Source organism: Gouania willdenowi, chromosome 21 (genome assembly GCF_900634775.1).
Source record: "Gouania willdenowi chromosome 21, fGouWil2.1, whole genome shotgun sequence".
In the NCBI taxonomy this organism is placed as follows: Eukaryota; Metazoa; Chordata; class Actinopteri; order Blenniiformes; family Gobiesocidae; genus Gouania; species Gouania willdenowi.
The window spans coordinates 22,730,602-22,743,313 of NC_041064.1; the positions used below are offsets into that span (position 1 = coordinate 22,730,602).

Here is a 12,712-nt window from a genome sequence, read left to right on the forward strand (position 1 = left end):
GCAGCTAAACACTCCAGTGAGTGTTTGAAAAAGCTGACTCAAATGACAGTTTACACTGCTGCTGACACACACGCATGCATGCACACACATACTATGGGGGATGGATCGCTTCTAAATTCATGCGCACCAGTCGAACGTACACGTACCTGCCTGCCCAACTTTCACTAAAGGTACCTAATTTACGTAGTTAGGTGTAGTGGCAGGTGTGGCGTGAGTGAAGCTATAGCGATCAGGTGCGCTTCACTATGTCGCACCGTCTGCGTGACATGTAAACACTTAGAAAAAATTGTTAGGCGTACAGACGCGTGCAAGTCAGTAAGTGTGTGTGGGTAAGTGTGAGTGTTGTATCCTGTCCAATCACAGCAACGATCTGACTCAGAGTGTAACACTACAGTCACTACCACGCTATGAACGGGTGTCATGACACAGACTGTAACCAGACTAAATGGTGGTCCGTTATACACTCACACACACACTTGCTGACTTGCATGCGTGTACACGCCTGGACGCCTAAAATTGTCTGTGTTTACATGTCACGTAGACGGTGCTACATAGTGAAGCGTGCCTGATCGCTATAGCTTCACTCACGTCACACCTGCGTCTACGTGTGACTGATATATTTATGTTTGTTAGGTGCACATCCGGGTGTGGCGTAGGTGTGCAGACGCGTTAACACGTCTGCAGACGTGACTTGTGCCTGTCTACCCATTCTAAGTCTATGGAAAATGTAGATCAGACGTGCAGGTGCAGGGCACGCACGCACGCACGCACGCACACGCACACACACACAGCATTTGTTGGACTCACAATCATAATAGCCTAAAGTTTTTTGGCTGCAAACAATAACAAGAGTGTGTGGATAGCAAAAGAAAATTGCTATGGTGATCACTGATCACCGTCTCCAAGAGCAAGGCATGAAGTCTGCATCTATAGACACACCCACTCATGCATATGCACGAAGGCCCCAAAACAGCCTGTTTTTAGAAGTGTCATGAAGTGACTTTTCAAAGGGTTCAAACTCCAGAAAACCAGCGAGTTTGGGAAAATAAACCTCAAATACTATTGTTGCGGTTCTTAAAACAAATAAAGATGTGTGAAAAATTTGCATAATACTGGACCTTTAAACATCAAATCACACTTCATTTGTAAAGCGCCTGTTGTTATCACAACTAAATTTTTAAATTTTCATTTTACATTCCTATTCACATAATTGGAAATCCTCAGGCATGCCTGTTTCCTTCTACATTAAATTTAGAGAGTCTAGTTAACCTTGTATGTTTGTGGAATGTGGAATAAACTGGAGGGAAGGACACTGGTGGCTTTAATCATTTCTAATAATAACAAGAAACACATTTTAGATTGCTCAAATGCGGGCAGATGGAAACTGAAGTGCCCGTCACAAATAAATTAATTTGTTTGAAATTTAAACATTAATAAAATGTACACTTTCAAAGCTTGCATTGAATAACACTGCATATTGAACAAGAGTGAAAAAACATGTAGACTGAGTGTCTGAAAGTAATAAACAAAAAACGAATGACGAAGTGTTATTCGCACACGATGACAATATTCGTCTTACCAACAAGACTTTTGATGAGTCGAGCAAACTCCAATATGGTGTGCTCCTCTGGATTACCCTAAAAAAAAAAAAAACAATAATAATAACAGCATGAAAAAGGCCGACTTGTCACAATTTTCAACCAAAATCAGATCAGATAAGCTCACCAGGTTGACTGGACTGCTTATGTTACTGTTCATCAACAACACAAGGCCGTTCACCAGGTCACTAGGAAATAAACAAGACATCATTATGAAGTTAGGACACAAAGCATTTGCATTTAAATTCCTGTTTTTCAAATGTTGCAGATTAAAAACACACTTTCTACTGAAATGCAAACAAGTTATGGAACAAATCGTAAACATCTGGATTTAACTCGCACTGAATGCAACAGTATACTGAACTTGACAAGCATTGAAAAAGCCAATTTTTTGATTCCTGCCTGCATGATTTGGGCCAAATTTACTCCTAGCTACACAGTTATCACTAGGTACATGAGAAAAGTTGAATTCCCAGGTACGCCAGCCATGTAGCTCCCTTTAGCTCCTTAATTATGGAAGAAAATGCATGGCAAAATTGTGCACACACAACAGATATAAACCTAAAAATTAGGCTAGTATGACATAAAAAAGCTGCTGAATTCTTCCCTGCTTTAAAAATACTGAGGACTTGGACCTACTTTATATAAGATGTCAAATGAAATGTGCATACATATTCTTTTTTTTTAAAGAAAATGCATTTCCGTTTCCTCAAGTAATTTTAAAGTCTGATTCAGCTCCTGCAGTTAAACTCCATGTGATTTATCCACAGTGCTGCAGTCTTTATGTAAATCACAGCACTTAAAGCAGTCGAGATCCGAGCTTTTTCCATTTCCTAATGTCCAATTCATAACGGATCCATGACACATGGCTGGAAATGGCGAGCGACGACAGTGCAGATTGGCATTAGATTGGAGATGACTCCATTACACTTGTTGTGGTGTTGTACAATATGTAAAAATGTGTAACAGCTTCCTCATCTTCTATATATAAAAGCAAGAAATCTCTGTCTGTGTGTGTGTTCCTCAAATATCCCTGCGAGTCAGGCTCAGACTGAGACTTTTAACATGGCTGCTGCCTGGTTCAAGGGTGTGCAACGTCGGAGTCGACGGACTCAGTGACGATGTCGTCAGCGGACTCAGTGACTGTCATAGGTTAGAACATTAGAACATTGGAACATTGGTCCTACTCCACAGTGGTGATGTAATCAGTCCAACCTCTACAGTGATGATGTCCCACCTTCAAACACAACCTCATTTGGCCATCCATGAAAAAGCTACTTACCCTCCCATTTTTCTATAGCAACACATACTTACTATAGGTACTGCACTAGTTCATTTAAAATGAAGCCTTAGGTTATACAACTTGTATTAAAGGAGACATATCATGGTATTAAATCCTTCCTTTTTACATATAAATCATACAGTTGTGGTCTATATAAAGCGGAACTGCAATGCTTGGGTTTGAATTCCTCATTATTATAGCTCCACAGGCCCCTTTTCTACCCCTTTTCTGATGTGCTTCTAAGAGCAACTCGTTTTGATGCGGTCTCTTTGAATGCAAATGAGACACTTCATACCCCGCCCTCACACTTTTCAGCGTTATTTTCAGCTTACCGAAGTGCTCTGTTCATCGTCTCCAAAGATAGAAGGAATTGAACCCTCAATCAGACGAAGTCTTATGGCAAATCCTTCTTTATACTGACGGAGGTTGCAGAAGCAGTCATCCTTGAAGTGCTTCGCGCACACAAAAATGACCTTACCCACAGATGTGGGTACATTTCCGTGAAAAATGAAACTCAACCAGGCACTTTGAAAAGGTTCTGATGCTGGGAGACGGTGTAATGAAGCGTGTGGGTTACTACATCCAACAACCGAACATTTTGACCTATCCTCTCGTAACTTCGGCATCCTTGAGCTTGGACTACAAAATAAAAGCAAGAAATAAAAATGGCGGATTGCTCGAAGTGTTGGGCCTGGAGTCGATGTCCTAATTTGGCAGTTCCGCTGCAAATATTGTGACGTTATTGTTCAAAAAACGTAATAGAGAATGAAAAAATCGAAACGGATTGAAAAATATGACCAAAACAGAATATAAAGATATCAACGGAGCACCTGAAGAGACTCATTTGAACTTTTCTGTACTTCTAAACACTCTAAATATACAACAAAATACATTTAAGGGCTAAAAAAGTGGATTTAGCATGATATGTCCTCTTTAAATGACTTAACTGATTCACCCTGCAGCTCAAATTGACTTGCTGAAGCTTTACCATACAAACATGACCGTCTCCCATCGCTGCTGATCAGTGTGTTAATTAGATACTTTCTCTCTTTGTCAAATTAATTTATTAATCTTGAAGCCCTAATTACAGCTAATCATGAAGGCATGATGAAAAGAATAATTTCCTACGCTGTCCATTTCTCTGATGTGTTGGCTTTTTCGTTTCCTACTGAAAGGCATTTCTGTCTCTGCAGCAACAGGACATTTTATTTACTTTCCTTTTTTTATGTGAATAATCAGCCCAAAGTGCATTATTTATAGATTCATCTCAGGAACGGAGTGATGGCAAAACCATAACAAAAAAATGACATTTAAATTTCATTTTAAAAACAAATGAAGCAAACAACTCATCAGAACAAGCTACGACAACGCAAAGATCTACAAACGTGGCACAATTAGAATTCATGTTTGATAGCTAAATTCATCTGACGAATGTTCAACACTGCTGATGTCTTTACTCATATTATATATTCTGTCAAAATTAGAATGTGAAAAGGAACGCCTCTCAGAGAATTTCAATAGGAATGCCATTTTCACTTGTGTTTACCCAATGGGTGCCCAGTGCATTCAAATTATTGAGGATATGAATAAAGATTCAGGTCACCATGAATAAAAACTGAAATAAACATGTCATCTTGAAGGCTTTGCCGCCACAGTATTCTTGTGGCTAAGGGGCGAGTTTGACGAAGGATGCAATTGCTGATGTCCTGGGATTGCCATAACCAGTCTCTGGGGTTTAGTCACAGTGGTGTGGAGAGTAGGCACATCCAGGAACTGACACTTAAGATGATGGAAGTGTCCTTTTGGATGAAATGTCACAGAAGAAACAGTCACAAGATGGATGAGCCTCACAGCAGAAAGCTTGGGGAGAAATGAGTGGAGGTTCAGAAGCATCTCAACGTACATCAAAACCCCAGATTGGTGTGAACATTACAAGGGTTTTGGCACACTTTTACCAGTCGGTAGGCAAGTTTGTATCTGACAAAGGGACAGTTTTTAGGGCTAGGTTTTAAGTTTCTCTAATTCCTGTTTTCCAAAATCTTTAAATTCTTTGCATTTTCAACCCAAAACTTGTTTATGGTGAAAAGAAAGTGGTTTTTCAGAGTATAATGTGCATCCTCTAACAAGACTGTAAAAAAATCAAAAAGTCAACTGCAATGCAAACATGAGCACTAAGAGAGCACAAACCTCCCCTAAGTGACATATATCCTCTAAACCAGATATTTGCAGTTGTCTGGATGAGTGATCCTGATTTATAAGATTACAATTTCATTTATCTGATGCTTTTATCCAAAGCGACGTACAACACGAGCAGTTAAGGGAGTTGCTCAATATCCCACAGTGATAACCCAGGTTGGATTCGATCTGGTGACCCTCCGATTACAAGCCTGCTTCCTTAACCATTACACAACCATTTCAACACTTTAAAGGCTTGGAAGAAATTTCTATCCCCATTAATATCAATACAGCAGCCAAATGTATGGACACTAGGCTTTACACCGATCTGATTGGTTATACTGGATCGGCCGATATTTTGCATTTTATGCAATTAATGTGATCTGCTGTACCGTCTTAATTTGCCGATCCGATCAATGATGTCATTGTTGTGATTAAACTCTCTGTAGATGCTCCCATTGCATTGTTTTATCATCTCATTTACAACGAAGAGTTGTTTGCTTTACGTGGCACGGCTTTATTTCACCCACATTTGTGCACAAAGGAAAAAACCTATGTGTGAATGGCAAATACAGTATGCCTCTGGTTGGAGCAAAGCGGCTGAGCACCGGACTTGTTCCCCAGTCTACTGGCTCTGAAAGCGAGGACAGCGTCTGCTGTTAGTGTCTGTGTGTATGTTTGTATGTGTGTGTGTGTGTGTGCGTGCGTTCGTTTTGTTTATTCTGACCGAGCATGTTAAAAGTGACACTTCTGTCCGTATCAGGGTGACGGTGGACATAGAAGTGCGCACGCGTGTGTGGGTGTGTGTGTGTGCCCCACCCTCGCTGTACACCTGTGAAAACGGACATCACAGGTTTTGCGATGCCACAGTCAGTAAATATGTATTCGCTCAAAAGGCTAATGCTAGTGGAAGCTTTATATAGTTCCAGTGTGGTCTGCCTCCGCAGATTCATCTCCAACTCTTGTAGTTGCTTCACAGCAATCATTAAGTATGACATGGGACTCCGGTTTAATTCAACAGCTGCAATGTTTATTTTGCCAATTACTAAAAGCAACATACAGCTTGTAATCGATCTGCTCCGGTCATACACGCTCCCTCATTCCGCACACGGTCGAGCGACTAGAGCATTCATTCCCAGTTAAAGGGCCACGCACCCACACATTCACTCTGACAACAAATGTTATGTTCATGTCCTGCATGGAAATTCTTCAACTCTTCCACTCACTCACAGTCACAAGGTTGTGTTTAGGTCCCGAAAAATGTTGCCGTTTGATTTTCCGTGAATCTGAATCAGGTAGTACAGAAGGAATTCTGTCGGTACTTTAAAAAAACAACCTGAATTCATATGATCGGGTCGGTGATCGTTTTCTTTTCAACTCACTGAACTGTGATCGGCCCAAAAATCCTGATCGTGTAAAGCCCAATGGAAACCCTAAGAAAATGTGGGTGTGGGTCCCAATGAAACTCAGTGGGGTAATGGAGAAACCAACTCAACATAACTGAGTCGTTTTGTAAACATCGGTCAATTACGAATAGTTTTGAAACCGATCCAAAAATCAGTAAATCGATCCGAATATGATCCAAAATTTTACTTTTGAAGTAATCCTGCAAACAATCAAATTAACACCAGTGAAAATATCACCTCCTTGGCGAAATAATAAAACCTTGCACTCATTTCCAAACATTGGCATAGACTACATTTTTTTTTAATCTATTTATTTATTTATTTCCTTTGTCTGCACATGCTGTCAAAGGTCAACACTACAAGAAATACAATAGTTTTAAGACAGCAATGCATGTTTTGTTATTGCAATTAAATAAATTCATTTATTTTATTGCATACTGTAATTGTGACCATCACCAGCCCTCCCTAAGGAAGAGTAAGAAATACTTTATTATAGGGAGGATATAAAAAAAGAGGGCAGTGTTACACCGATGGTGAGGGGGAAGGGAACAGGGAAGAGAGACTCAAGGTAGGAAATGGAAAGGGAGGGGAAGAGTTGATTATTTTAAAGTGAGATGTGAAGTTGTAGTTGTGCATATTGTGCTTATTGTGTTGTGCAATCATGTGTGAAGCTTAGGTATAATGGTGGTGGCTGCGACACGTCCAGCAGACAGCCAGAGCCGCGCCACTTTCACAAAAGAGCATTAAGTGTAACTTCTTTGGATATGATATGAAAGCAAAAGTGTACTCAACACAAATAAAACACTGCTTCTGCTATTAGAACACTTACATGTGGCACTTCATATAGTAATATCTATATCCATGCAGCCAGACCACTGAAGATGTCAAAAGGATTAGTTGTTAGAATGCATTAAACAAGAGTTAGATGTGCTTATTTCTAGGTAAAAAAAAACAAAAACAAAAAAAACAATATATATACCATACACTGGATGACTCATGATTTTAAATGACAATGGATTAATGCACAAAGATTCAAGCCTCTTGAAAAATGTGAAATAGATCTATAGTATCTATAGTGGCAATATCGAGAGCAAATACACCAAGACATAATTCTACATTGACAAGAAAAATAGGTAGTCTTTTGTTTGACTGTTTCCAGGAAAAATTGCTTTTCTGACAGTGATCTCCCCGCTTTACAGATAAAATAGCAACAGCCAATTTGAAAAACGTTTCTGTCTTGAGATTTGTATCTGAATACATAAGCACAAGTGGGATATGGTAACATGAAAATGTGGGATATGGTAAAATGAAATTTTATAAGCAGACATTTTTTTTGTTTAGATAATGATTCATAGTTCATACCCTGAGGTGAACATCTACCCTAAGCTCAGTAAATGAATGCCCTTTAGATATATCACTAGTCACAAACCAGTACAAGTGAGAATCTGGTTGAAAAAATGATATCCTTACTTTACTTTAATACTGTGTGCATTTTATGTTAAACAAGACAGTGATCAAATCTACACACGCACACACATCTACAATCACCTGCAAAGACGCAGGAAACAAACATGTAGATTAATGCACCCCCACGATTGCACATACAAAATAAATCTGATAGCCATGCATTCTGATGGACACAAACATTCTCAGTCTACATGACACTTCTAAGATAAAGGGCGCACACCTGCTGTGTGACACACCATGCAGCGGGAAGAAAAGGACAATGGGGGAAGGTTACAATTAGCTTTGCATTCTTGGGCAACAGGTTATGTTCTCAGCCAATGTTGCCAAAAGGCACAAAGACTCTCAGACCATAAGGAAATTGTTACTTTTTTTAAAGCAGTGTTCTCAGTATTTATTCATGATGTAAAACAAAAGTTATGTACCTGTAACTATGGTTCTATGAATCCAAGCACTGAATGACACACTTGTGCATTTGCAGGTTGAGTATTATACCAACAAAGTCACGTGTGACCCGGACGACCTGATGAGTCTATAACTTCCGATTAAGGCCAAGGCACAGTCTCTTAAGAATCTTACTCGCTGAATACGAGGATTCCAAATGACTGACTGCTCTGGCGATCATCCAGGATTCATACGTAGTTACATTAGTAACTTTTGTTCTATTTCATCTTTCCTCATGACCAGAGGCGGTGCTTCAAGCACTGGATGCCTTATACCAACAAGGTTATGAGAAGTACTTCAATCACCCACCTATTGAGTAAAGGCTGTCAAACCTTAAAATATCACTCCCAGGGGATGCGGGATAGCAACATTCACCCTGTAGAATCTCGTGAACATGTTTGGTTAAGTCCATGATGCAGCAGCAGATATGGCCTGTAAGGGCACCCCTTTTCAGAGAAGCCTACAGCGAGACTCTGACAGGACTTTTGGCAAAAATGCTGCAACGGGCCACACCTGATCTTCCATCTCAGGCACAGTTCACTCAAGGACAATGCGTGGAACTCACTCACAGTTAGTAAGGCAAGGCAAGGCAAGGCAAATTTATTTATATAGCGCATTTCATACTCAAGGCAACTCAATGTGCTTTACATGATAAAACATTCAATTGTTTAAAATCAATAAGAACATTTAAAATCATCAGTAAAATCAATAAGAACATTTAAAATCATCAGTAAAATCAATTAAAATCATCAGTAAAATCATCATTACATCAACAACATGACAAAAAATCTCTCTCTCAATCATATGCAGTAGAGAAAAAAAGTGCCTTTAACTTTGATTTAAAAATGTTCACATTGGATGCTGACTTCAGCTCTGCTGGCAGTTTGTTCCACTTCTTTGCAGCATAACAACTAAAAGCAGCATCACCATGTTTACTGTGATCTCTGGGCTCCACTATCTGATCTGTGTCCATAGATCTGAGAGACCTGCTGGGTTCATACCTGACTAACATGTCACTGATGTATTCTGGACCAAACCCATTCACAGATTTATACACCAGCAGCAGAACTTTAAAGTCTATTCTGAGGCTGACTGGGAGCCAGTGTAAAGACTTTAAAACTGGAGTAATGTGCTCTGACCTCTTTGTTCTGGTTAAGACCCGAGCTGCAGCGTTCTGAACCAGCTGTAGCTGTTTGATGCTCTTTTGGGGGATTCCTGTCAGAAGACCATTACAATAGTCCAGTCTGCTGGAGATAAAAGCATGGACCAGTTTTTCCTGATCTTTCTGAGCCATTAAACCTTTCACTCTGGAGATGTTCTTTAGGTGGTAGAAGGCTGTTTTTGTGATAGATTTGATCTGACTGCTGAATGTAAGATCTGAGTCAATCAGAACACCAAGGTTTTTGACTTGGTCTTTAGCTTTTAAAGATCGAGACTCAAGATAATTGCTGACAGCAGTCCTCTTTTCCTTGTTACCAAAGACAATCACCTCCGTCTTGTCATGGTTTAGTTGAAGGAAGTTTTCACTCATCCAGCAGTTTATTTTTTCTAAACAGTCACACAACACCTCAATGGGACCATGGTCATCTGGGTTCAGTGATAGATAGATAGTTGTGTGTCATCTGCATAGCTCTGATAATCAACCTTACAGTTCTGTAAAATTTGTCCTAAAGGAAGCATGTAAAGGTTAAACAAAAGGGGTCCAAGAACAGATCCCTGAGGAACCCCACAGGACATTGGTAATCTGTCAGATTCAAAGTTTCCAATGCTTACAAAATAGCTTCGCTCCTCCAAGTATGACTTAAACCATTGCATTACTTTTCCATTTAGTCCAACCCATGTTTGCAATCTGTGCAACAAAATTGTATGATCTACAGTGTCAAATGCAGCACTTAGATCCAACAGAATGAGAACAGATACTTTTCCTGAATCAGTGTTCAACCTTATGTCATTGATCACTTTGATAAGAGCAGTTTCAGTGCTGTGATGAGAACGAAAACCTGACTGAAATTTATCAAATATTTTGTTGAATGTTAAAAATTGACTCAGTTGGTTGAATACCACCTTCTCAATGATCTTGGCCATGAATGGAAGGTTGCTGATTGGTCTATAGTTAGCCAGTATAGAGGCATCCAGTGTTCTCTTTTTTAACAGCGGTTTCACAGCAGCTACTTTCAGGGATTTTGGTACGGTGCCCGATTGGAATGAGCAGTTAATTATCTGACACAAATCAGTGACAATTGACTTTACAACAGTTTTAAAGAAGTTTGAGGGTATTGTGTCAAGGCAACACGTTGATGGATTCAGCTGCTGAACAGTCTCCTCTATTGTATTTGGGTTCACTGTAGTAAACTCTAACATTGTAGAAGTGATCGCCACCAGAGAAGGCTGTCTTTGCCAATACCCATTCCGGTTCCACCTGAAACAGGAGCTCAAAGGTGGGTAAACACCTTCCAGGACCAAAAGGCAGATCCTATGCTGGAGACTTTGGGGTTCGTGAGGGGTGCAGAATCACAGCACCTGTGACACCAGCTTGTTGGCCCCAATTGTGGCATCTCCCAAACGCACATGCCAGGAGTATATCATAACAATATCCAGTACACCTTCAACTTGGAGAGGGAAAAAACACCCTGTCCAGAAGCAATTGCAGGGAGCTTAGAATTATTGGAATGGAGCAGTGCACAGGGTCCTCAATAACTACTCCAGCACCAGACCGAGATTAGCTTGCACCTGTTTTAATATATCAACCTTGAGGAGGGGGCCCTAGCATTGAGAACCGACCGAAGGACAAGTTCCGTACACTCGGCTACCAGCGTTTCAGAGCCTGCAGCGGCCAAACCACAGCTGCAGTCAGAAAGGGTGGGATGCCACACCAGACTGTTCAATTGGGACAGGGGATCTGTCCTGTCGGGGTAGCATCCAGGTTGGGTCCTAACACAACTGGTGAAGCACAGAAACCACATCCTGCCTGGCTAAAAGGGAACCACCATAAAAACCCTGGGGCCCAGCTGAATAACCCTTTGGAGGAGCGCTGGAATCAAGCGGAGGGGCAGGAAAGCATACAGGATCACCTCTTGCCAATCGTGTGCCAATGTATCCTGCCCCAGAAGACTGGTGTCCTCTGCCTATGAGAACCAAAGGGGGCAATGAGTTGTTCCCTCCGAGGCAAAAAGGTGAACCCTTGCTCTGCCAAAGAGACTCCATCCAGGCAGACTTTATCTGGTTGAGCTCCGCTGTAATCTGGTCCACATTAGATGCCAGCGCTGGCAGCTCTTAACGCTAGGGGCATATAATTGCAATTCATAAGGGGGTGGAGGCGTGAGGGGAACAAGTCATGACCATCCTCTGAAATTAGAGGGGCCAGGCAAGCAGAGCAGCAGTGGCTAAATGGCAGGGCAGCCATTAATACTGACTGCCAAACACCTAGTATAGGGCATCATAAAATCCATGTTAACGAAATCACGGAATCCACCAATGAAAACGGTTAAACTCGGAAAAGGACAGAATCAGCATGAAACGCCGTCACTGTGAGACAAGGAACGTTTTTGTATGGGGGAATCTTTTCGGGGAGTGCTCTTTAGGTGCACTGCCCTCCCCCCTCCTGTCCTGTGCACATTAAACACCATCTAAACCACCATAGACACCATCTAAATTGCCAAAAAACTACGCAAATCATCGACTCCTAAATACAGAGCCACCAGTGCCCGTTTAACTTTGCTGTGCCTGTAAAGCTCCATCCTTTTCTTGTGTAGCGCAGCGGCGCTCTGTGAAAACATGACCAGCTTTAATCATTTTCATCTGCTCAGTGTTTGAACAACATCTCAGTGTTACAGAAGATCTGTGGGAAATGTTGTTCTGTTGTTGTGGATGAGATCATTGATGCCAGGGATAGTAGAGTCTGAAACATCATAGGTTAATGATAACTTCTGATACTGTCAAATATTCTGCCCCCTAGTGGTGAATTAACTGATGCATCCTTGCGTCCATTTAATGTTGTGTAATCATTACGGTCTGGAATGATGTCATCGAGATAATTTAAATTAGGTTCATTTAAATTAAGTTGATCAAAACATAAACAATAAACCTGATCAGATTCAGTAAACCATTGATCCTTGATGGGAAATTGGGTGACATTGCTGCTGTTCTCATACATCTTTATATGACATATACAGTAAATAATTAAAAGGAGCAGTCAGAATAATCCATGTCACTACAACTTCAAAATCTACCTTTGTAATAGTATTTTACTTTATTTTTGACATACATTTTTGTTTAATTATGGTTTCTTTTTTGTATTTATTAGTATTTATTTTGTTTCATCAAAGGAGTTAAAAAGTAAGATT

At 40.5% G+C, this 12,712-nt stretch overlaps 1 protein-coding gene across 3 annotated transcripts in view; it reads right to left on the bottom strand.

Annotated features, from left to right (window-relative positions):
* uxs1 (UDP-glucuronate decarboxylase 1) overlaps positions 1-12,712 on the bottom strand; it is a 66,481-nt gene that overhangs the window by 4,399 nt on the left and 49,370 nt on the right. For all 3 annotated transcript variants that reach the window (XM_028435560.1, XM_028435562.1, XM_028435563.1), the window contains 2 exons: positions 1,726-1,786; positions 1,580-1,637 (listed from right to left, as the gene is read on the bottom strand). In XM_028435560.1, coding sequence (XP_028291361.1) covers positions 1,580-1,637; positions 1,726-1,786 — 119 coding nt within the window. The remainder of the gene's footprint in view (positions 1-1,579; positions 1,638-1,725; positions 1,787-12,712) is intronic.